Source organism: Pinus tabuliformis, chromosome 6, assembly GCF_031772625.1.
Source record: "Pinus tabuliformis cultivar Carrire ecotype Pingquan chromosome 6, CPIR1, whole genome shotgun sequence".
Classification (NCBI taxonomy): Eukaryota; Viridiplantae; Streptophyta; class Pinopsida; order Pinales; family Pinaceae; genus Pinus; species Pinus tabuliformis.
The window spans coordinates 1,268,177,316-1,268,203,671 of NC_142292.1; the positions used below are offsets into that span (position 1 = coordinate 1,268,177,316).

Consider the following 26,356-nt stretch of genomic DNA (forward strand, 5'->3'; position numbering starts at 1 on the left):
ATCACAAATTAGCACCAACACTGCGTTGCTGAGCTCTTTTTATTAATGAAAATGAGTGTACAATAAGGTGTTGGAATGAATGCACATGGGCTTGCTCAAGGCAAGCTAGCAAAGCCCCAAATGACAAATAAGACACCCTCCTTTGATCTAGTGCTATGTTGCTCAAGCTCTGTGCTGAAGATACCCAGAAATACGTTGTTGACTGAATGGATCTATTGCTAGGGCCCTCTCCGGTGCTCAGAAAATTCTAGGAAATTAATCCCAACCTCTCCACCAAATACCCAGAATAACCCACGAAGGAATTTCCCTTTGCTTGACTTTGGAAAATCGGCCCTATTTCCCCTCAATGGCCCAACAGTTGGGTGATTCGACCCACCTGTAATTTTTGCTACAAAAGACCTCCAAAATGGCTGCGATACTCCTCAAAATGTTCCCCCGGCCTTCACTCCAAGTTTCATCCCCAATCCCAACTCACTCCACCTCCCGGAGTGCTCCGACAAAAGACTGTGCAATCTCTGCGCTGCTGTAGCTGCTCCTCTCCTAGAAATTCGATCCTCCTGCTAGTATTTCCTCAGGTACAAGAGATCCAGGGAGTTCTTAGCAAATGAAGCAGCAAATGCAGGATGAGGAGGAGCTAGTTAAAGCTCCCACCTCTAGTGGTCAAGCCAGCAGAGAGGTGTGTCAGACATTGAGAGATGTAGAGGAGCTTATTCAAATTCCTAGGACGAACAAAAGACAACGCAAGCAGCCTGACAGGTACCAAACATTGGTGCCTCAGGTTGCAGAACCTTCCATCTTTCAGGAGGTTGCACAACATCAGGTGTGGGTAGATGCCATTGTAGAAGAGTATATCTTTATCATGACGAATGATGTTTGGGAGGTGGTACCTAGGCCCGAAGACAGGTCAATTGTAGGTTCTAGATGGATCTACAAGATTACGTATGTTGCAGACGGCAGTGTGGAAAAGTACAAGGCTAGGTTCATGGAAAAGGGGTATACACAGAAAGAAGGGATGGATTATGAAGAGACTTTCGCCCCAGATGCCAGATACACCTCTATCCGTTCGGTTATTTGTTGATTTTGGGTACCATCGGATGTGCTCCAGCCTTGAAAATTGGTGGAGAGGCTAAGGCACATGAGATCTCCAAGACCCAAAAATCGTTTAGAGAAACTCCAACCGGATGAGGAGTTATTAAAACAATTAATATTTTTAATGGGTTCCTAAGTCTAAGCTTAGGAAAATAAAAATATTAATATGCATTAATAAAATATGGGTGAGAAAGTTCTAAATGACGAGGATCAAGCCAGTTCTAATCTTAGCTGTTGATTAGGGACTTAATCTCGGCCATTGAAGATTCAATAGGAAAAGTATAAGAGGAGGCTTGAGGGTCAGTTGGAGATACATCAAGTGATCAAAGAATTCAATTTTCTGGGGCGAGGTTTTCTGAGGAAATCGAGTTAGTGATCAGAGTTGCAGTGAGGGGCAATTCAGAAAGGGACTTTCATATAAGGCTAAAGAATACATAGCAGAGAGGCAACGCAGTGTCGAGAGAGACAGCACAGGCCCTAGATGGGCTAACGCAGAGGACGCAGAAGGCTGACACAGGTGACGCAGAACCCGTTGAGGCTGACGCTGGGCCTCAGAGGCAGCGTTGGGGATATTTTGTGGGGCAGACTTGGAGCAGATCAGCAGATTCTGAATCGGGAGAGGGTGACGCACCTCCTAGAGTGTTGGAATTTCTAAGTCTAACTGTTAGAAATCCTTCATGTACTATCTGATTTATTTCTGCCTACTTTTCTGTTTAATTAACAAGTTATTTACCATGTAAATACTAAATATAAATACAAGTACATTCTCAACACATTACAGATCATCAACTGAAGGAAAAACAAGCACACAAGTGACACCGTTATTTTTGGACCAATGTCCCCGAAAAAAACCCAATGCGGGAAAACCGTTGCAACTATCAGAGGGTTTTATTATTAAGCAGTTTCAGAATACAATTTGAGTGCCAAACCGGCTCACCCAACAGAAAATGATCTTGGCAGTAGTACCTCTCAGTCGGAGACAGATATTCTGGCTGAAACCCCGGATGAACAATCCCACAGCTCTCAGCTCCAATATGCCCCACGAAATCCCCAGCGTCTACCTCTCTGGCCCAGCGTCACCCCAACGTCACCCCAACTTGCCTTGCGTCAACCTATAGAGCCTCTATGTCACCCATGCTAGCTCTTTCTGGCATTGCACAACTCCTGGCTACCTCTACGTGGGTCCTGGCTGGCTCTGTGTGGCCTCTAGCTAGCTCTGCGTCCCTCTCTCCTGGCTTTTGCGCTGATGCTCCCGATACCCTCTACGCCTCTCTGCTTCTGTATTCACTGCCCCTCAGCTGCAACTTTGATCACTCCTTCAATTTCATCAGCAAGCCTTGCCCCAGAAAATCGAATTCTTGATCAACTTGGTGTGTTCTCTAAGTGACCCTCAAGCCTCCTCTTATACTTTTCTTGTTGACAATTCAACGACCGAGATTAAGTCCCTAATCAACGGGTAAGATTAGATCTGGCTTGATCCATGACTTTTGGACCCTTCTAACACAGTTTTATATTAATTCACATTAATATTTTATTTTCCCTAAGTTTAGACTTAGAAACTCCATTAAAAATATTAATTAATTTAATATGTCCCAAACTATTTAGAATCTGCCCAAACCATTTCTAGGTATTGGAGATCTCATGTGCTTTAACCTCTCCATCAATTTTCGTGGCTAGAGCACATCCGATGCCACCCCAAATCAACATAGAGGAGTGATGTAGTTCTAGAGCAGTGCTTGGAGCAGCTTTCGCTATCCAGCATAAGGAACAACCGGAGTCGTTGTGGGGTCTGATCATCCGCTTGCTGATTTTCCGGAATATCTGTCTCTGGATAGAGGTACTACTGCCAAGGATATTCTCTATAGGGTGAGCCATTTCTGGCATCCTAGCTGTATTCACGAAATTTACTTAATAATACAAACCCTCTATACGCTGCACCGTTTTCCCGAATTGGGTTTTTCCAGGGACGATTGTCCAAAAATAACAGTGTCCCTTGTGTTATTGTCTCTATTTATTTCAATGCATGATCTGTATATTTTTGAAGGTTGAAATAGTGTTTACTTCGATGTTTACGCAATTAAATAACTTGTTAATGTAAAGAACAAGTAGGAGATTGAAAACCAGTGATTGCAGTAGGGGTTTATGATGTGTTAGATTAAGGAATTTTCACATGGTATCAGACGATTGCAGATCATAGGATACTGAAGCCATCAGCCAGGAGACCCAGCAAATCTGCTGCAGAGAGGTAGCTGTCTCGAGTGACAAGACTGTTCCAGAGCTGAAGAGGCAAGAGGAGTAGTGACGTAGTGCAGAGAGAGTGATGCAGAGGCTCACGCAGTGCCTGCATCATGACTCTGAGCCAGGAGAAGGGCCAATGCAGAGGCAGAGGAGGGCAGATCAAGCTCACGCAGAGCCATGTCATCTTTCTGAGCCAGGAAGGATTGACATAGTTGGCCGGGAGAAGTAGATTCAGCCCACGCAATGATTGCGCAGAGCCTAAAGGGCTCAGATTCTTCGAGTTGTCGGGGCTAAGGGAGTTGTCCAAATTTGGATTTGAGGAGCTGGTGGGACGCTGTTTCTGTCGGTGCAAAACAGTGTCTAAGGAGAATGAACCAAGGTAGAGGGAAGCACTACCTCGACAAATTTCTAGCCAAGAAATCTAGATCCGAGTTGCACCGGCAAAGGAAGATTGGAGAAGAGTGATTAGACAGTTGGTCGAAGGATTTCCGAGAGGGAAATCAGGACTCAGAGGGAGTCTAGAGAAGAGAAGCAAAGATGACAACGAATGGGTTGAGGGATCAGGACAGATTGGACGAAGCATCCAATTTTTTCATCTGGAAGGCCAAGATCCTCGCAATCCTAGACAAACATCGCATCAAGGACTATGCCTTCAAGATTGTTGTTGAATCGGTTGACGTTGATCCATTGAAGAAATACGAGGAGGCCCAGGCTAAGGCCAAGTGCATGATCCTAGATGGGGTCAAAGATCATGTAGTACCACACATTGCTGAGAAGAACACAACAACGGAGATGTGGGAGACCCTGACCACCTTGTATCAGGGCTCTTCCATGCAACGAAAGATGCTATTAGAAAATCAATTGAGATAGTATAAGATGTAGAAAAGAGAGGAGATAGATCCCTTCCTTCTCAGGTTGCAAGGGATTCGCGGCCAGCTTACTTTCGTGGGGTCTACACCGGATCCAGATTTCATGGTCAGGACTGCCCTGAAGGCAGTCTCTGGGGAGTGGGAGACATTCGTCCAAAGCATTATAGGCAAAGAAACTCTCCCCAGTTGGGAGGAGATGTGGGCAGCTCTTCGACAGGAAGAGATCAAGAGATTAACCAACGTGGAGAGTAGCGGTAAGGGAGTTCGAATCAAGGAGGAGGAGGATGCAGCTCTCGCATTAGCAGGACAGTAGGGGCTACAAAAGAGGAAGAAGAAAGACATCTCCCAGGTCAAGTGCTTCAACTGTGGGGAGCTGGGACATTATGTCTCTAAGTGCCCCAGGAAGAAAGGCAAGGGAGAAGCTTCCGAATCAAAGTTTGCTCCAACAAAGGCAGAGAAGGATGTTGACACCGATGACGATTGTGCCATGAGTGCTCATGCGCCTTTAGAGAAGAGGTGGGGAGACTTGGAGCTGTAGTCGAGAGGACTACAAAATAGGGCAGGATCCTTGAGGTACCCAAACTCTTGGATCACATACGGCTATGGGAGCCCTTAAAGACAGTAGCATGATGACAGGTATCGGGTGGAACAAGGTGTGATGAAGCGACAAGGCAGTTCTAGAGTGCAAAAGTTTGTAGCAGCGTAGTAGAGGTTGTAGCAATGCGACAGGCATAGAAGAGGTTACAGCAACACAATGGTAGTAGAGGGAGCACAGGATAGCAGCAGAGGTGGCTTCAGCATCACGAGGCTTCCAAACTGACCAGGGTGTCAGTATTTGGGTGAATTCAATTACTCACTTCTCAGTAACTGAGTTGCAGCGCAACAATTAGTAGTGGCAGTGTTATGGGCAACATGAGGCAACATTTTGAGAGGGAGTTGCAGTACAGATGTAGCAGTGGTAGTGGCAGTGTCATGGGCAGTAGTACATGAAGAAACAGTGCAGTGGATGTGGGGCAGAGGACCAATGCAGAGGATCAGTGTAATGCTTCAATGGGGAAGGATTGCTAGAGCACATGCCTCGCTAAGAGGGAGTGTTGATTTTGGGTAGCATTGAATGTGCTCTAGCCTTGAAAATTGGTGGAGAGTCTAAGGCACATGAGATCTCCAAGACCCAGAAATCGTTTGGAGAAATGCCACCCGGATGATGAGTTATTAAGATAATTAATATTTTTAATGGGTTCCTAACTCTAAACTTAGGAAAATAAAAATATTAATGTGTATTAATAAAATATGGGTGATGTGGGCAGCTCTTCGACAGCAAGAGCTAAGGAGGTTGACCAAGGCAGGGAGTAGTGGTATGGAGTTCGAATCAAGGAGGAGAAGGAGGATGTAGCTCACGCATCAGCGGGATAGCAGGGGCTACAGAACTGGAAGAAGAAAGATATCTCCAAGGTCAAGTGCTTCAACTATGGGGAGTTGGGACATTATGCCTCTCAGTGTCCCACGAATAAAAGCAAGGGAGAAGCTTCCGACTCAAAGGCTGCTCCAGCAAAGGCGAAGAAGGATGTCGAGACTGATGACGATTGTGCCATGAGTGCTCATGCGCCTCTAGAGAAGAGGTGGGGAGACTTGGAGCTGTAGTCGAGAGGACTACAAAACAGGGTAGGATCCTTTAGGTGTCCAAACTCTTGGATCACATACGGCTACGGGAGCCCTTAAAGACAGTAGCATGATGACAGGTGTCGGGTGGAGCAAGGTGTGATGGAGCAACAAGGCAGTGCTAGAGTGCAGAAGTCTGTAGCAGCGTAGTGGAGGTTGTAGCAGTGCGAGAGGCACATAAGAGGTTGCAGCAGTGCAGTGGCAATAGAGGGAGCACAACATAGTAGCAGAGGTGGCTTCAGCATCACAAGGCTTCCAGTCTGACCAGGATGTCAGTATTTGGGTGAGCCAATTACTTACTTCTCGGTAACTGTGTTGCAGTGTAGCAGTTAGCAATGGAAGTGCTATGGGCAGCATGAGGCAGCATTTTGAGAGCGAGTTGCAGTACAAATGTAGCAGTGGCAACGGCAGTGTCATGGGCAGCAGTACAGGAAGCAGCACTGCAATGGATGTGGGGTAGAAGGCCAAGCATCAACACAGAGGACTAATGCAGAGGATTAGTGTGATGCTTCTATGGGGAAGGATTACTAGAGCACATTCCTCGCTAAGAGGGAGTGTTTATTTTGGGTAGCATCGGATGTGCTCTAGCCTTGAAAATTGGTGGAGAGGCTAAGGCACATGAGATCTCCAAGACCTAGAAATTATTTGGAGAAATTCCACTCGGATGAGAAGTTATTAAAATAATTAATATTTTTAATGGGTTCCTATGTCTAAACTTAGGAAAATAAAAGTATTAATGTGTATTAATAAAATATGGATGAGAAAAAGTTGCTTCGTCGATCCTAGTTTCGGAGAAGCCGAGCGCGGGAATTTCCAGGTGCAGAGATTATGGCCATGGTTCCAGCTTCCGTCGCTCCAAAGCCTGATGGCCCCTCCCCCCGCCATTGCAGTTCTGCTGTCAGTTCGAATGGCCCTCGTTGCAGGCTCAGCGGTGCCGCCGGGAGGTATCAGGAGGTTTCTTTAATATCTGCCGACGCTCTTGGCCCGGAGGATCATGTAGTTTCGAAGGGGCTCATAGAGATAGACACCACTGAACATGGCTGGAAGCCATTGATGGATTCAGCTTCGTGGGGTCTGGAAAAAGAAGAAGCAGGCGGTTCTGTGGGAAGGATCACCCCAAGCAGAAGGGTAAGTTGGAATCTACGAAACTGCTCAGATTTGACTGTTGGCGTCCCTATTGCAGTAGCCAGCAGAGTCCAAAGGGAAAGGAGATGGAGATTAAGGGTTTTAAGGAGCCTGGTCGTCCAGTACCAGCTTCGGCCACCCTGTTTTGTCGGAACCAAGGAGGATGCGGGGCATATGTTTGACAAAACGCCCCTTCGAGATATTCTCCCAAACAGGGGCCTGTTCTCTGTTTCAGCTCAAACGAAATGCGCTGGAAAGGTATTAAGTCTCCGGCTTAACTCTCAAGACTCAGCGGAGGCATGGCCTAAGTATAACCTTGCAAATCTAACAACCGTGAGTCTCAGGAGTGCCTCCCTCCCAGACAGATGCGTGCATACCAGTCTTCCTGGCCATCAGGGTTACAGTAGCCGGCAGAGAATAGAAATTTCAGAACCATTCCAGATTCTGATCATACTTATCTCCGGTAAGTCAATGCTGCATTGGGTGAGGTCTTCAGATCTGGTGCAGCACCTCGAGCTACTCCTGGAAAATAAGGTGGGGATTCCAACAATTTATCAGCGTCTCCTTTATGAAGGTAAACAATTGGAGGATACCTGTCCCCTGTCTTGTTATAATATTCAAAGAAATTCCTCCATTACCCTGTCCATGCGTCTGAGAGGGGGAGTTGTTGGACAGTCCTCTTCAGCTACAGCCTTTTCCTATAAAGATGTTGTCCATACTCAGAAGCCCAAGGAAAGAGTTCCTCCTGCTCAAGCTCCCAAACCCTTCTTAGTGGACAAGCTAGAGGATACCCCCTCCATTGAAATATCACATCCCTTGTTGGAAAAGCAACACCAGCTGTTTGCAGAGTTTGGCATCATTTGCAGGTTCAATGGTCTTTGGCCTAGTACAGCAGATCTGTACCAATGGATTCATGCAAATTGGACCAATAATTGCAAGGTTATTTTCTGTTCTAAAGGCTTCTTTATAACACTGTTTGTTGACAGTCAGGATTACCAAAGAGTCTTAACTGAAGGCCCTTGGTTTTGGAAGTCTGCGGGTCTGTTCCTTACTCCGTGGTTCCCAGAGTTCGATCCTTCCACAGCAGTCATCACCAAACTCCCGATTTGGGTAAGACTTCCTAACCTTCCGGCGCATTTATGGAACTTTGTTGTATTTGAAGCTATCGGCAACTCCTTAGGTCGCTACCTCGACACAGATCCCTCAAGAGGGCTAAAAGGAATTTATACCTACGCCAGAATCTGCGCAGAAATAGACATAAGCAAAGGACTTCCTGATCAGATCATTCTCAAAATAGGTGATTTCCATTGGACTCAACCTCTGGATTTCGAGAATACAGCTTTTCGGTGCCGAAATTGTCATCTCACAGGGCACCTTCAAAGTTCGTGTCCTTCAATGCCTTTCCAAAAAAAGAAAGCCAAATCCAAGCCAAAATCCAAAAGCTGGAAACCTCAGGATCCTCCCCCAATAGATGTTTTTTCCAGCTCAGATGAAGAGGACGAGGAGGAAGATGAGGAAGTCATGGACGAAATGCCAGAACAGGTTTCTCCTTCAGTGCGTCACGAGGAAGCAACAGTCCCTCCCATCTCTCAGAAACGAACTCATGAGTCATCTCCTTCGGATTCAGACAAGGAGCTTTCGCCTCCAGCCCAACACAGTTTACAAATCGTACTTGACCAACAATGTCCAAATGGTTGGGTCAAAGTCGGTAAAAAGAAAGGGAAAAAAGGTCGACCAAATGATTCCACCCTCGCTGTGTGAAATCTTTGGTTTTGATCGCTCGTCCCTCTTCTTTTAGTTTCTTTCTGTTCAGCTCTGGTTTCGTCCTTTCTTCTCCTGGGAGTCGAGGTGGATTTCTTTCCTTTCCGACTGCCCCTTTTGTTTGCGAGGATCTGTAACAGATCCTTCTTGTTTCCCAGTATCTTTTCTCAGGTCTTTTGGTCTTTGCCGCCCTGCGTGGTGTGCTGTCCATTCTCTTTAGTCTTCGGACGCTCGGCCTGCTGTTCAGCGGCCCGTTGGCTGCAATTGCAGCCGACTTGTATCATATTTTCCTTTTAATACAAAATTCTGACTTACAAAAAAAAAAATATGGATGAGAAAGTTCTAAGTGACGAGGATCAAGCCAGTTCTAATCTTAGTCGTTGATTAGGGACTTAATCTCGCCCGTTGAAGATTCAACAAGCAAAGTATAAGAGGAGGCTTGAGGGTTAGTTGGAGATACACCAAGTGATCAAAGAATTCAATTTTTTGGGGCGAGGTTTGCTGAGGAAATCGAGTTAGTGATCATAGCTGCAGTGAGGGGCATTTCAGCAAGGGATTTTCATCCGAGGCTGAAGAATACATAACAGAGAGGCAACACAGTGTCGGGAGAGACAACCCAGGCCCTAGAAGGGCTGACGCAAAGGCTGAAGAGCTAACGCAGAGGACGCAGAAGGTTGACACAGGTGACGCAGAATCCGTAGAGGCTGACGCTGGGCCTTAGAGGCAACGCTGGGGAGATTCTATGGGGCAAATTGGGAGAGGGTGATGGAGCTCCTGGAGGAGTGACGCAGTTCCAGAGCAGTGCTTGGAGCAACTTTCGCTGTCTAGCATAAGGAAAAGCCGAAGTCACTATGGGGTTTGATCATCTGCTTGCTCATTTGCCGGAATATCTGTCTCCAGATAGAGGTACTACTGCCAAGGATGTTCTCTGTTGGGTGAGCCATTTCTAGAACCCTAGTTGTATTCACGAAATCTGCTTAATAATATAAACCCTCTATATGCTGCACTGGTTTTCCCAAATTGGGTTTTTCTGAGTACGATCATCCAAAAATAATGGTGTCCCTTGTGTTATTGTCTCTGTTTATTTCAGTGTTTGAGAAGGTTGTTATAGTGTTTACTTCGATGTTTATGCAATTAAATAACTTGTTAATGTAAAGAGCAAGTAGGAGATTGTAAGCCAGTAATTGCAGTAGGGGTTTCTGATGTGTTAGATTCATGAATTTTCACATTATATCCCTAGAAGCTCAAATAGGATGGCAGATTCATCAGATGGACTTCAAGACAACTTTCTTGAACGAGGTGGTAGAGGAAGAGGTGTACATAGAACAGCCAGAGGGCTTCGAGACTCATGAGAGGCACACTCATGTGTGCAGACTGAAGAAAGCTTTACACGGAATCAAGCAGGCTCCCAGGGCATGGTATGGTCAGATTGACAGTTACTTGTAGCAGATGGCGTTTGTCAAGAGTGACGCAGATCCCAGCCTTTACTAATTTAGGGTAGAGGGTGAGCCACTTATCCTAGTTTTGTATGTGAATGATATTTCTCTGACAGGATCATCAGGGCTCATAGAGGATTGCTAGAGGAATCTAGCAGCAAAGTTTTATATGACGGACTTGGGGTTGATGCACTATTTCCTAGGATTGAAAGTGTGGCAGAAGGATGGGGAGATCTTCCTTAGGCAAGGAATATATGCTACAGATATTCTGAAAAGGTTTAGAATGCAGGATTGTATACCCATGTCTACGCCCATGATCACCAACTGGAAGAAGAGAGAAGCATCAGAAGACAAGGATGTTGATCCCACCTTGTATTGACAGCTTATTGGGTCTCTCATGTATGTGGTCAACACTAGGCCATATATTTGCTTCATGGTTAATACCCTCAGTCAGTTCATGGTTGAGCTGAAGAGGTACATAGGGCAACAACGTGGCATATTCTAAGGTATGAGTGTAGCATAATCAAGTATGGATTGAGATATACCTGAGGGGATGACGTCAGACTATGTGGGTTCACAGATGTAGATTGGGCAGGCAGTTCAGTAGATAGGAAAAGTACCTCTGGGTACTGCTTCAATGTTGGATCAGAGATGGTTTCATGGTGCAGCAGGAAGCAGAAGTCGGTAACTCTGAGCTCTGCAGAAGCAGAGTACATGGCAGCAAGCATAGCTATGCGTGAAGCTATATGGCTTCGGAAGCTGCTAGTAAGCTTGTTCAGGCAGAGAATGGAGGCAACCAAAGTCTACTGTGATAATCAGAGTTGCATCAATATCTTTGAGAATCCAATGTTTCATGACAGGTCGAAACACAGATATGCGGTGTAAATTCATCAGAGATTGTGTACAGCGTGGGGCGGTCCAACTACAGTATGTCCCCAAAGAAGAGAAGGTTGCAGACATACTCACAAAAGCTCTAGGGAGAGCTAAGTTCGTCTATTTCAAAGAACAGATGGGTATGGTGGAGAACCCGTTCTAGTAGCAAGGAAAAATCTTCAGTTGCAGCAGCAACATATGAGAGGGAGTTGCAGTGCATATGCAGTGTTGGCAGCAGTACAATAGGGTTAGCAACAGCACAGATGCAACATACATCAGAGTTGCGTAGTGATTGGTGGGTAGTAATAGCCAGACATCAGCAGCATGACAAAAGATGATACACATACAAAGTGTTGTGGTAGGGAGTGCAACACTAGAACACATTCCTCGCTAGGAGGGAGTGTTAGTTTTTGTAGCATCAAATGTGTTCTAGCCATGAAATTTGGTGGAGAGGCTAGAATACATGAGATCTCCAAAACCCAAAAATTGTTTCTAGAAATTTCACCTAGAAGTGTCTCAATTAGATTTTGACCGTTTTTAAATATTTCCTAAGTCTAAACTTCGGGAATATGGTTAATTAATCATTATTAATTGAGATAAAGTGAGAATCATCTAGAAACTCACACGGATCGATCCAAAAATGATCTAACCCATTGATTAAGATTTAATCTTGGTCGTTGGAGTCACAACAGGAAGATATAAGAAGGGATCAATGTGGTGATGGAGAATACACCAATGCATATACTCAGTTGCCCAGGCAATTTGATTTTCTCAGTGGCAGTGATTCAGTAGAGAAGATAGAACCAAAGGGTGAGTAGCATGTGATTGAGGAGGATAGCAACATTCCAGGAGGAAGTGTTCCAGTTCCAGGAAGAGGCAGTAAAAGGAAGGCTGAATTCCACAGAAGCTCTGCGCAGGCACTACACAGAAGCTCCAGCGTGAGGCTAGGAAGTCAATCTCGGGGGTAGAAATTAGCGGTGGAGTGAGAAAAATCTCACAATAATTTTGCCAGTATTTTCCTCAGATTAGATTTCCAATAGAGCATCTAAATTATTGTACTCAGAGTTGCTGCTGAAGAATAATAATAAAACCCTCATCTGTTGCACCGATTTTCCCGCATTGGGTTTTTCTGGGGACAATTGTCCAAAAATAACTATGTTAAAATTCTTGTGTGTGTGCTAGAATTTCTCAGTTTCCAGTATTTTTTATTTTTCGGAGTATTTTTGTGGTGAAAATTAAAGTTGTGATTTTATTTGTTTGTCATAGCAAATAAACTGTATAATTAAATTTACAGTTAGAAGAATAATTTCCAATTACTGCAATAGATGAAATTTTCACACATGTGAGGAATGCTCAACAACTAGGTTTGATCTACTAATCAAAGTCCTCCTGACCATGATCTTGATCTCCTTGTTTCTCCTCCCATGAACATTTCCCAATATGGCATACTAGAGTATCATACTCCTCCATCTAAGGATAATATTGCAAACATAGCAAACCCATCCTCCAATTTGGCTAAAAAGTCATCAATCTTTGTCGATGCTACAGTCTACTTCCCCTGCTTTTCCTTCTTCCTCTTGGGACACTAGGTGACGTAGTGACCAAACTCACCACATTCGAAGCACTTGACCTTCAAAAGGTCCTTCTTCTTCTTCTCTCCTTTCAAGCCTTGTCCCTAACTGGGACATTTCTTCACCTTTCTCTTTCCTACAAGGGCTAGTTCTCTTCTTCCTTCTCCTCCTTCGGTCCCTTTCCACTGTTGTTGGTAGGACCGTCAATGAGACTGAGCCTCAACTCCTCCTGAGTGAAGTCATTCCATAGGCGCTCCCAACCAAGTGTGTCTCACCCAAAAATCACTTGGACAAATGTATGCCACTCCATGGAGAATCTGTTGAGTGCCATGTGCACCAGCTCATTATCAGATGGTTTTTCTCCTATAGCTACAAGTTCATTTCTGACACCCTAAATCTTGGTGAGATAGGAAGTAATGTTCTCACCCTTTTGCATCTTAGTTTTCCTTAGCTTCTCCTTGAGAATCATTTTCTGATTCTCAGATGGATCCTTGTACAACTTTACAACGACATCCCACATGTCCTTTGTTGTATTCTTGTCTGTAATATGTAGGATGATATGATCCCAAACTCCATCTAGGACCATCCTCTTGGATTTGGCCATCTCCTTCTTGAAGGTTGCCAACTGTTGTGGAACTGTAGGCTTAACCATCACTGCTATCACAAATTCCTTCAAGCAATGCTCGTCAAGAAGGAATCACATCCTAGCCTTCCAGACACCAAAGTTGGAGGCCCCGTCCAATTTGTCTTGATCTCTGAGACCTGCTGTGGCCATCTCTGCGAAACTCAAAAACTGGAGAAATAAACTAAGAGATATCCTTCTCCTTTTTAGCAACTAACTCAGCCTTCTTCCTGCACTCATACTCCCTTTTGGAAATGCGCATATCTGCCAATTGAAAATTCATACTTGCCTCTGGTGTCCTTCCCAAAACTCACACTGCTTGCTATTCCTCCTGTGGTCAACTTGCTCTACCTCCAAATGTCCTCTAGCATTGGCACACACATTGTTGACTTTGAAATCTGCACTGGATAGACTGGCAAGTTCACTACGACCTTTTATTGCTCGAAATTACAACCTACTTTCTTACAACTGGAAACCCTCTGAGAATTTTTGGAAATTCCCTCTATGTGTGCGCTTTTCTCTTCCTTCCTTGCATTGATCTACTACTACAAATCACTGCGCTAGATTTGGTCTTTGAGTCAATTGATCTACTCACCAGAAACCATCTTTAGCAATCCCACTGCCTACTACTACTGCTCCTGAGGAAAATCGAACTTTTCCTTCACCCTGAACTAGAAATCGATTTTCTGCCTCCAACAATTCGTACTTCCTAGTGTGAAAAATTGGTTACCCGATTTCTACTGCAGCAAACTGATAATATTTCACCTACTTGTTAAATTACTTGAACAAGTTACTTGCAGTTTCTATGGAAAATACTGAAATCCATACACTGTAGCCTACAAAAAATAAAATAATGCGAAAACTAAATAATGCACTAGAGAGAAATAAACACACACATCAACATAATTGCTTTTGGACAATATCCCCAGAAAAACGCAATGTGGGAAAACTGGTGCAGTAGCTGAGGGTTTTAATTATTATGAAGTAGTAAATCTGAGTACAAATCGTTCGATGCCCAAATTGGCTATCTGATACAGAGAAATGCTGGCAAAGAGTTAGTGAGAAAAATCTCACACTAATTCGGGAGATCCAACACTGATCAAGGGTTGGCTGGCTGGCCCCACGCTGCCTCTGCGCAGCGTCTACATCAATCCTACATAGATCTGTGTCACACTAGTTAGGCTCTGCGTCAACTCCTCTACTGATCTACTGTTGTCTGGAAATTCGTCCTTTTGGCCCTCTAGTCTCACACCTCGACTTCTAGCACTAGATCTCGACTCTCCCAGCTGGATTTCGAACTCCCTCTGAAGCTCTGCATCGCCTCTGCGTGGCACTGTGTTGCCTCTACGTGGCACTACACTGCCTCTCTAAGCTTCTCTAAGCCTTCTCTACTTTGCACTCTTCGGATCTGGAAAACTCTCCTCCGGACTACTATCCTTTCCCCTCACTGCAAGAAGATCACTCGATCTCACTCAGGCAACTCAATGCTATTACTCTTGAGAAATTCGATCTCTGATCTCTCATTCGATGTGTTCTCCAAGTGCCCATCAAGCTCCTTCTAATCTCTCGTTGGAGCTCCAATGGCCAAGATTAAATCATGATCAAAGGCTAAGATTAAGAGGGAGCTGATGCTTGTCTTCTTCTAGAAGATTCACACAAGATTTAATTAATATCCTTTAATTAACCAGATTTCCTATGTTTAGACTTAGGGAACCATTTAAAAAAGTTAATTATTTTAATTAAATCATCTCTAGCTGGAATTTTCGCAAATGATTTCTAGGTATTGGAGAATGCATGTGTCTTAGCCTCTCTGCAAAATCTCAAGGCTACAGCACAATCGATGCTATAGAAATCAACACTCCCTCTTAGCGAGGAATGTGCTCTAGTGCTGCAACCCACTGAAGCATCACTCTGTGTCTACACCATCTCCTGATGTGTTGCTGATGTCTGGCTCTACTGCCCACCAACTACTGCGCAACTCAGATATGAGCTGCATCCATGCTGTTGTTGACCCTGCTGAACTATTTTCAACTACTGCATCTGCACTACAAACCTCTCTCCATCTGCTGTTGCTGCAACTGCAACATTTGCAACGGAAAAGCATCCAAAATACTGAACCAATTGTGTTCAGTATGATGCATCCATGGTCCGAGTTTTGACTGTTGTTAGTCTCTGTGCTGTCACTAAAGCCTTTGCGCTGCTGTTGACTCTGCTCTATGCCAACTGCATTGCTGCCAACTCTGCTCTGCGCTGCTTAGAATCCGACTGCTACTAGCTACTGCTTTCGTCACTCTGGCACCTCACTACACTAACTGACACTGGTCCATCCTGCTACCATTGACTATGGGATCCCGTAGCAAGGTCTTGATCCAAGAGGTGGGCTCCTCAAGGATCCTGCTCATCGTATAGCTCTCCAGGTCTACAACTCCAGATCACCCCACCTCACCCCTGGAGGCATCTCGTCAATCATGGAAAACTCTTCCTCCAGTCTGGAGGACAACCTTTCGATCTCAGCGAATGCAGCTTGCTGATCCTAATTCTCCTCCTTATCCTTCTTTCTGAGAGGACATTGAGTGTTATAGTGGCTCAGCTTGCCACACCTGAAGCACTTGATCTTCGAAATATCCTTCTTTCTTTTGCACTGCTCCTGCTGCCCCTTTGACGTAAGGGCCACATCCTCCTCTTCCTTCACTGCATTCGCCCCACTGCCGCTACTGCCATTGATGGTGGCCTTAACCAGATCATGCTCATCTCCTTCCACTACAGATCGGCCCATACACATTCCCAATCTGGCAATTTTCCTCTGCCCAAGATGCTCTGGATGAAAACTTCCCAATCTTCTAAAATGTTATTTAGCACTAATTGTACAAACTCTTAGGGTTGGGGTATTGATCCTACTGAAGACAGCTAGTCCCAGACATCCTGAAGCCTTGTAAGGAAGGGGTCCACACGCTCCCCCTTCTGCATCCTCATGCATGTAAACTTCTCTAAGTATAGCCTCCGCTGCTCGAAAGATCTCGTATAGCATAGCTAAGGCTTCCCACATCTGTCGGGCAGTATCCTTGCCGACTATATGGGATACTACATGATCTCGAACCCCGTCGAGAATGATCCTCTTAGTCTTTGCCATCTCAGCCTTGTACTTCTTGAGCGGATCTACATCGGCAAGTATAGATACCACAATATCGACATAAGTTTTGAGATCATGCTCATCTAGAAGGCAGGAGATCCTAGCCTTCCATATCACATAGTTGAAGGCTTCATCCAACCGATCTTGATCTCTCAACCCAGCCAATGCCATCTCTCTTGAAAAAGTCAAACTACTCCCTCTTCTCCTCTACGCAGTTGTTGATTGGCTCTACGCACTCCCTGTTGGAGTGGGAAAATCCGCTCACAACTACTGCTGCTCTACTAGAAAAAATGAACTTCTGGACTAGAAGTTCCTTGAGAAAAGAATTCCCTCAATGTGTGCTCTTCCTTCCTCCCGACATTATTCTGTCAACTCTCTCAAAGAAATAATTTTTCCTCAAAAATCGACCCTCCTAGCCAAAGGAACTGCGCTGCTTCTAAGGGTTTCGAATTGCTGCCTATGCAGAGCTTCAAAGTTCCTCTTCCCTTCTGCTACTGAGCTCTTTGGCTTCTATCTGTGCTCTGATACCATGTGAAAATCGGTTACCTGATTCTTACTGCAGCAAACTAATAATATTTCACCTACTTGTTAAATTACTTGAATAAGTTACTTGCAGTTTTCTACAACAAATACTAAAATACATACACAGCAGCCTACACAAAATAAAATACTGCGGAAACTAAATACTACAACTGAGATATAAACACACACATCAACACAGTACAAATTGTTGGATGCCCAAACTGGCTATCCGATACAGAGAAATGCTGGAAAAGAGTTAGTGAGAAAAATATCACGCTGATTTGGGAGATCTGACACTGATCAGGGGTTGGCTGGCTGGTCCACGCTGCCTCTGCGCAGCTTCTGCGTCAACCTACGCAAATTTGTGTCACCCTGGTTGGGCTCTGCATCACCTCCTCTGTTGATCTCCTGTTGTCTGGAAATTTGTCCTTCTGGCTCTTCGGCCTCACACCCTGACTTCTGGCACTGGATCTCGACTCTCCCAGCTGGATTTCGAACTCCCTCTGAAGCTCTGCACTGCCTCTTTGAGTTTCTCTAAGCTTTCTCTGCTTTGCACTCTTCGGAATTGGAAAACTCTCCTCCGGACTACTATCCTTGCCCCTCACTGCAAGAAGATCACTCAATTTCACTCAGCCAACTCAACATTGCTACTCTTGAGAAATTCGATCTCTGATCTCTCATTCGATGTGTTCTCCAAGTGGCCATCAAGCTCCTTCTTATAATCTCTCATTGGAGCTCCAATGACCAAGATTAAATCATAATCAAAGGCTAAGATTAAATGGGAGTTGATCCTCATCTTCTTCTAGAAGATTCACACCGCATTTAATTAATACCCTTTAATTAACCAGATTTCCTAATTTTAGACTTAGGGAACCATTTAAAAAATTTAATTATTTTAATGAAATCATCTCTAGCTGGAATTTTCCCAAACGATTTTTGGGTATTGGAGAATGCATGTGTCTTAGCCTCTCTGCAAAATCTCAAGGCTAGAGCACAATCAATGCTACAGAAATCAACACTTAGTTGGCCTCTGCGGATTTGAAATTCTAGGCTTGAGATCTCTCTTTGAAACTGCACAATTTCGCTTCCTTTCGCCTAGATCCTCAGATCCAATCTTTTCTGCTCTGATACCATGTGAAAATTCCTTGAATGCAATTAACTGGAAAATATTCTCCTAACTGAAACCAGTTTATTTGTCTTCTATTAATTATTAATGACAAATAGCGAATAATTCACAATTGCATTCTTCACCATAAAAACACTGCAAAAATATAAAATACGGAACTGAGAAATAGATGCACACACAATAAAATAGACACTGTTATTTTTGTACAAATGTTCCTAGAAAAACCTTGAAGGAAAAAGCACAGCAGCAGATGAGGGTTTTTTATTATGTAACAATTTGAGAAATTTACAATTAGTTGCCTAACTAGCAAACCTCCAGAAATCTACTGTCAAAATATGTTGAAAGACACCCTATCTCCGTCTGCAAACAAACTCAGCCTCCTCCAGGCCACTCACACCACAAACTGGAATTCGCATCGCCTTCCTGTAGTATGCACTGCTGGCTGAAGGAGATTCGTACAGCTTGGAAATTGCCTCTAGGTGAGATGTCTAGCCTCCCTTTTCCTCTGGAAACAATTCGCTCTGCCTCTCGAGAATGGATCCCCGCACTAGCAACTAAAACGATGCTCCTTCCAACAAATTGCACTGGGGTTTCTGGCTATTCACATTGCATTGTACGACCTCCTCTACAGATAATTCAACCTCCCTTTTCCTGCCACTTTGACACTAGAAAATCACTAGGAATCTCTTCTCTGGATCTCTGCTCTCAAATCTCTTTTGCTTCCTTTCTCTGATGCTCTTCCCTCTTCAACTGCGATTCGCTAAAAACCTGCAACTAGGTAGTTGAATTGCCCAAATGTTTTATGTGTTTTCTCCAAGCCCCTTCGACCTACTCTTATAATGTTGGAGTCTCAACAGCCACAATTTAATCTCTATCGATGGCTAAGATCAATTTGACTTCATCAATAGAAGCCTCTAGAGAAAAATCAAACTACCTTAATTAATTCACTTTAATTTACCACTTTTCCTAAGTTAGACTTAGGAAATATTTAAATTATGGCAAATTAATTTAATTAAGGTGTTTCCCAAGCTTATCTCGCAAAACATTTTCTAGGTTTTGGAGATCTCATGTTCCTTAGCCTCTTAGACACAACCCGAGACTAGAACACTTGTTTGCTACTACCAAACTCATCAAAAACTAACAAAATGGAATATGAAAAAAGACAATAGATTTTTGTTGGTTACTCTTAGTACCATTAAGAGGAATGAGAATGAGATAATGGAGGAGTTCAACAAGAGGTTCAACCAAATTGTCCAAAATCTCCATGCTAATATCAAACCCTCAGAGCTAGCTATCCTAATATTGAACAAGTAGAGGGTTAGTAAGTAGCATCAGTAATCCTATGTTAGCGAATCAGGTGCAATAATTATACTCTCCATAAATAAATAAGCATTTGAGAGTGGACAGCGATTTGAGTGAGTTTAGTAAGTTTGCAGCAAATTCTGAGGTTAGATCAGATATTGTACTCTCAAGCTATTTCATAATTAATAAGCAATTGTCAGCTGCAAAATTGTATTGATTAGGGGATTTTTTCACGAAAATTAAGAGTGTTGTCTCTGGTTGCATGCCAACTGTTTGTGGAAGCTAATGTTCAGATAGACTTGATATGCCAAATAAATTAGTGACTCAGCTGTAATATGTAGCATATCAGAGGTTCTTCTTACTGCCAAGGGGATTTTGTTTTTGCTATTTGTTTACATTAGAAAAGGGTCTGGCAAGTAACTGATTGTAAGCCAAGCATGTCTAGAAAGTGTTTGACGAAGGTCCCGAAGGTTATTTTAAGAACTGTCAGCTTGTTTAGGTGTTAATTATAAGGGGTGTCCCTAAAATCCCTTGAAATACAGAAAGGGAACATTACACAAATTTAGTAAATTTTAGATTTTAATATCTTTCTTATTATTCAGTATTTTTAAGTGTTTAAAGTTTCATTTGGTTCATATTTCAGTATACTAACACTTCCAACCCAGAGCCACAAATTTCTTGGTCATTTCAAGGCTTGTGGGTGGCCCATAAGTGGGCTATAGCTTGCTGATTTCTACGTTTTATTGCAGATTTACAAGCCTACAGGTTTACAGCAGCAAGCTTAAAATTTATTTCCATTTTTCCAGCAACATAACAAGGGTAGTATCTAGAATCTAGATATTCCATCCTAAGATTGGTAAGGGATTTTTACACTTAATTCTTCTGCTTTTCCAAACTTTAATATTTCACTTATTTAGTGTTTTCTTTGCTAGCCTGAATTTTCTGCTGTAGAATATCTTACATCAGACTAGATATTTTAATTTTTTCTTCCACTCCTAAACTTCATCGTTTGAGTGTTTACAGGCACTGGTCTAAGATCATTGGTGAGGTATGTACAATTTGGCATACCCCTCGTGGCATTCTAAGAGTTGGCCAAGAGTATGAGGAGATTGCACTGAGGTGACAGTGGGTGCATCTTCTATGTGCTTACCATTTGCCACTTTGACTGGACCTTGTCAAGATTGCTAATTTGGGTGGTAACATTAGGCATCCTTAAAAGATTCATTGATGCCTCATAGAGAGCATAACTAGTGGCTTGCAAAATAAATCATTGAGGTCAATGAATCCATGAAGAGACAAGAGATGTTAGAATACTATACTAGTAACTACTGCTAGGCCATCAGCCATGCAACTATAGATAAGGTGAAGGATCAGCGAAGGATTGGGACAGGTAAACAATCACTGCATCATGGGGTCCCTTGTCCCACAACAAAGAGGTCTCATACAATCAATTTGGTGTCTGGCTAGGCTGTGACCTTATATTAGATTGTTATTATTATCATTATTATTATAGTTATGAGCACAAGAAGGAAACAGGTTTAAGAGAAAATAACATTAATATTGTCCCATTATTGCCTTGGCTAATGTCACGTTTGTTATCAAACTTGTAATCTGCCATACCTAACTTCGGATCAGTTATAAATTGGAAGTACATCATAGGAAGCCAATTGGTCTGGCAGCAGCATATGTTTTGTTTTGTTGTCAATTATGCACAGATTACAGCGACTGTCACATTAAGGAATATAATAAATGTGGAGAGAAAAATTATTACTGATTCACATATTTTCGTCTCAAGAAGCCCTACAATTCTGCAAAGAAAGGAAAACTGTCTAGGAAATGCAAACATGGGAAAGTTTCTCTTGGAGAGCAGGTTAAGATCCACGTTGTTTTCATTGACAAAATATTCAGACTCTAAAGAGCAGAGGTGTGATGATATGATAGTAAGTTATCTCATAGCTCACACTGCCATATTGAGGAATTTCTTATTTTAGCATTTCACATCTTTTAATGTATACAAGTTTTGTATGCCAATCAATTTTGCAGGTGTTAGTCCTATCAACTGAATAACTTGCATATTGTTAAAGCATATAAAACTTAATGTGAAACTGTTTGAATTTCCCAAATACAAAGAAACACGTACCTTTTTCTTCTCTCTTTCTTCTACTACCTTATCCAAAGGAGGACGTCCTGGAAAACAGAAGCAAGAAGAATGAAATAACTGGAAAAAAATCGTTAACTGATTACTATACCAACATATGTGGACATAATTCAGAGAACTTAGGAAGATTCCAAAAAGAACATAATTTCCCATGCTTCAGAATCTTAATTCAGTACGAGAGAATTGAGAAAAATGATTTGTTTGCATTGTACAATAGTCAATTCTGTATTTCACCCAAACCGTCATCACCTCAAACTTCTAAGTTCTATGCTACCATTTTCTGGTCATTTGAGCAGCATCGCAAATTTTTGGACTCTGAAAACTTAGTGGTGGTCATCAACTCGGGATATTGGAAAATTCAGAAAAAAAATTGACAAAATGTCAGGTAAAAATCGGCAAGCATAAATTCATACCTGAAAAACATGGAAAAACTCATTAAACTAGTAAGAAATCACAGAGTTTGGCAATGCTGATTTTGAGATTTACAGTACGGAGTATGCAATATATTCATTCCAGTGACTTTTTTACATCTGCATGTAGATCACGTATTGAATCCAACATGGTTTGTTACTTTGTTAGTAAAGATTCAATAATTAGGGTAGAAAATAGTAAATACCATACTTTTGCCAGCAAAGTGTAAACGCAACGAGAGACAACCATTGCTCCAGGGATTTAACAATGGAGCTGTGCTGACTTCTTAATGATATGTTTCATTCCAATTTCAAGATCTTCCAAAGAAAGGAATGTTCAAAATCAGCAATACGAGTTCCTTTGGAGGAGGATACGAGAGATATCAACTGATCCTTAGATTTTGTGTGAAAATATTTACTGTCTTCAATCTATGTGTTCAATACAACTTGGGGCCACATTAACCTTTTTAGTTCCATGACCAATTTCACTGACAATTTACATAAATGACATAAAATCGATAGTCATTCCCCTTGAGCCCATCCCCTACCTGAAAATTTACTTTTAATTACGTTAAAATTGATCTGTAATTGACGTTGAAGGTAGTTACTTCTACATCAGTTTTGATTTCAAAAATGTATATATGTCATGTCAGAATGCCTTTACATAGTTACTTGTAAATATCAACTTCAACAAAAGTATATATACATTAAAGGTATATATATATATATATATATATATGGAGAAACAGTTAGCATTACAATTCAGGAATGCCAATAAACTAAAAATATTTTATAGAAAGGTTTATATCTTAACATGTAAATGATCTTACCTGTAATTTGTAAGCGATATTTGGCCCAAACAGCATATATGGCATCAGCCATGATTGCAATCTGTAACTACAAAAACAATGTTAGAGCATCCAATAAATTTGGTCGAATAACAAGATATAAGAAAACAGATAGAATATGTTTTTTGTACGTGAAAAGTTGTGTTCCTTCCTTTGTCCCAACTCCCGCGTTCCTTGGGAGGAGGTAGAACTTGATATCATATTGCAAAACACCTTAAATATGGCCATAATAGAATATCCATTTTTCATATATGTGTTTATGAGAGGGGGAAATAGGGGCATGAAATGATAATAAAACTCCAGTAAAATACTTAGACAATTTTATTGACAATTGGAAAAGATGCAAATAAGTGGAAACAGCCACAGAAGATTTGATAATACATGGTTGCAATAAATCTCAATTAATTCATAGCGGCATTCGTTTATACATTGGAATCTCATATAACAGTCTTATTGGTTATATCAAAACTTAATGCAGCACATGTCAGAGTTTTGACTAGGTGGTCAATGAGACATCTCTAGCAAATGCTATTGATTCAAGTGTTGTTTCCCCTATGCACTTATTCCACCCTTCTAAGAGACATACATCCATTGCTCTAATTTTCAAGTTCAAACTTATTTTCCTTTAATCCATGATTCTTAGAGAATCATGCTCCTCTTTCTTGACCTCTTTCGCATGAACATAAGTGAAAAGGATTATTTCCATTCCTGGTTCATGTCACATGGGGATACCTGGTGGATGCTAAGGTGGTTTACCAAGGATGATTTGATCATGCAACCAAGAAGAGTTGAACCTCTCACGCTAGAGAGTAACCTTGCCACAGACATGACTCTTGATTCTTGACCATTGCCACTAAGGATTATGCCTAAGGGGAGAAGTAGGGGAATTCCCTGTAACATACCGAATACACTTTATGCACCTTGAGGATATGCAATACTTCTTGGAACCACCAAAGTCACACCAACTTCTTGTCTCTAATGCCAAAATTGATGATATGGACAAGTAATAGTTGTATAATTCAATAGTGGAAATAAAGCCACAACAGCCTTTAACCATCAATTTCAAACTTAAAACATGCATGCAGCTTTATAATAAATTCAGCCATGAATATGAAAGTTAAATTATTAAAATCATGACCACAAGTGACAAAACTTCACAAATTGGAAATAATACTATTACAACCAAATATGTTTTCCTTTTTGGGAATATAATCAACCAATTGGCTACAGAAGACCGATGTTCCAACTTCCACTCAACCATAGGCTCCCCACCAATCATCTCTATAACAGAGGCCACCACTAAGCTAAGTTTATGGATCCACAAGGGAAAATTTTTCCTATGGATAGCTCTAATTTTTTTTTATAGCCCAATTCTTAGGTTCACATTCAATGCTTATTCCTACAACAGTCAGAATGCCCAACACTCTTTCCCCATCAGTCTAAACACCACAAGAAATGGGATCCCATTCTCTGCTCAACACTCCCTCAAGCTATCTCACTTCCATCCTATACTGCTTTGAAGCGGGAGCGGGGAGCGACAATTTGCAGAAGCTTCCAGGTCGAGAGTGAATTGGGAGCAAATTTTATACAATATATATTTTGATGCATATATGTCAACAAAAGCATGTAGAATGATGAATTATTTATAAAAAGCATAAAAACATGGATTAAACCATATAACATCAATCATCTAGTAGACATGTGATCATCAACATGGAATTTCACAACATGAGATCATCAACATGAGCTACATAAACATAATCTTGCTCAGTGTCTAAAGACTCCTTAGACTCCTCTGCAACATCAGTAGTAGTAGTAGCAGCTGCAAAACTAGACATTAAAACTACAAATCATTGATCAACATGATCACTCATGAAACTCATCATTGATTCAACACTACTAGAAATGGGATCATCAACAAAAGCTACATAAACATCATCTAGCTCAAAGTCATCAGTCTTGCATTGCTCAACCTTATAATATGGTAGAAATTCAAAATGTTTAATCTGCCTGACCAATGATTTTGGTTTGAGTGAAGGGTTCATCTCCTCAACCTTATAATATGGTAGAAAAAGCTTAGCATACCTAGCCAATTACTTTCCTTTGAGTGAAGGGCACATTTTAGTGTCATGCCCCAACAAATAATTTTGCCAAAGAGAATTCACAATTTTGCAATTTTGGTAGTTGATAAATGTTTTGGCGTTTGAAATTAGAAAAAAGAGTATGGAGGCATAAATTAAATTTTGAAAAGGGAAAGAAGACCCACTTAGGAGAAATGAAGAATTAAAATGTTGGTGGGTTGTGGGGGCCACCCAAAAGGGAAATCGACCCCCTTGGAGAAATTCGAACCACAAGGGAATTGAGGCAAAAAGGGGAGTTCGAACTAGTGGGCCCCCAAGCAGGAGAAGGGCAGCAATTATAAATAAGAGAGGGGAACTCATTTTTGGGGGTTCCTTGATTGTGCATTTTCAGACATAGGGTTTGCTTGAGTTGTTTAGCCAAGTCAACCAGTGTTGCTTAGCACAGGGATTTCCAAGTAGAAAATCCCAACTCTCTTTCAGTGAACCAAGAGTGTCACCCTATGATAGAAATTGGAGCTGATTGGAGGATCTGTTTCCACCTCTTCACTTGCTTTAGCGAGTGTGAGTTTCCTGGAGAATGCAGAGGCATAAATTAGTAGAGCTTGGAGGAGTGGATTCCGCAGGAGCAGCACTTGAAGAAATTGCAGCGAATTTCCTTGAGGAAGAACTAGTCACTTGGGTGATTTGCAGAGTTGGAGATTGTTTCTTTTGAGAGGGCCAAATTTGTCACTTCTAGCCTCTAGGGCCTGCGTAGGGGTCTTTCCGGGCATAATTGCAGTGTAGGAGTTGGAGCATAACTTGGAGTTGGATTGGGGTAGGGATTTCACTCATATTTCCGGAGGTACTTTTGCAAAGAATTTCCAGCCATTTGAGGGAGGATTTGGAGAAGAATTGTAGCAGAATTTCTGGGTTGGACATAGGGCCAGTAGTTGGAGGAATTCACACTAATTTTGGGTATTTCCGAGCAGTCAGAGTTAGCCCAAAATCTTTCTAAATTCTGGGTTTGGTTGGTTAAGGGCTGAGGAGCTTATATCAAATTTTGCAGAATTTTTGGGGAAATTATAAAGGGTGAAATCATCATTTTCCTCCAGCAGCAACAACAGGATTTTCTGGACAGTGCATTGAATAGTTTGAGCTAATTCCAACATGGAGAAATCCTCTACTTCATCTGGGTTTTGCATGCTTGCTGTAGCAAGCCTAGGTGCACTCATTCCTCACTATTTGTACATAGAATGTCCCTGCAGTTTATAATAAAATGGATCAGAATTATTATTCCTGTTCTATGGTGTTCTGATTGTACTTGCATTTGTGGAGTTTTTCAGCTTGCATGTTATATCTATTTTCTGTAGCTGGTTCATGTTTTGATAATTCACTGTAACTTTCTAGTTAGAATATTACATTTAATTAAGGCCATGGTAGAGGAGTTCAACAAGAAATACTACCAACATCAATGTGTTGAAATTGTTAGGTTTGGTATTCATAATGTATATTTATCATTGATGTCTTTATTATAATTTGTCAAGCATGTTCTTCATG

General features: G+C 42.1%; 1 protein-coding gene across 2 annotated transcripts in view; it reads right to left on the reverse strand.

Annotated features, from left to right (window-relative positions):
- Positions 1–26,356, reverse strand: part of LOC149263267 (Putative thiol-disulfide oxidoreductase DCC) — a 384,593-nt gene that overhangs the window by 42,889 nt on the left and 315,348 nt on the right. For both annotated transcript variants that reach the window (XM_089426026.1, XM_089426030.1), the window contains exons 6-7: positions 22,722–22,782; positions 21,464–21,510 (exon numbers count right to left, since the gene is read on the reverse strand). In XM_089426026.1, coding sequence (XP_089282152.1) covers positions 21,464–21,510; positions 22,722–22,782 — 108 coding nt within the window. The remainder of the gene's footprint in view (positions 1–21,463; positions 21,511–22,721; positions 22,783–26,356) is intronic.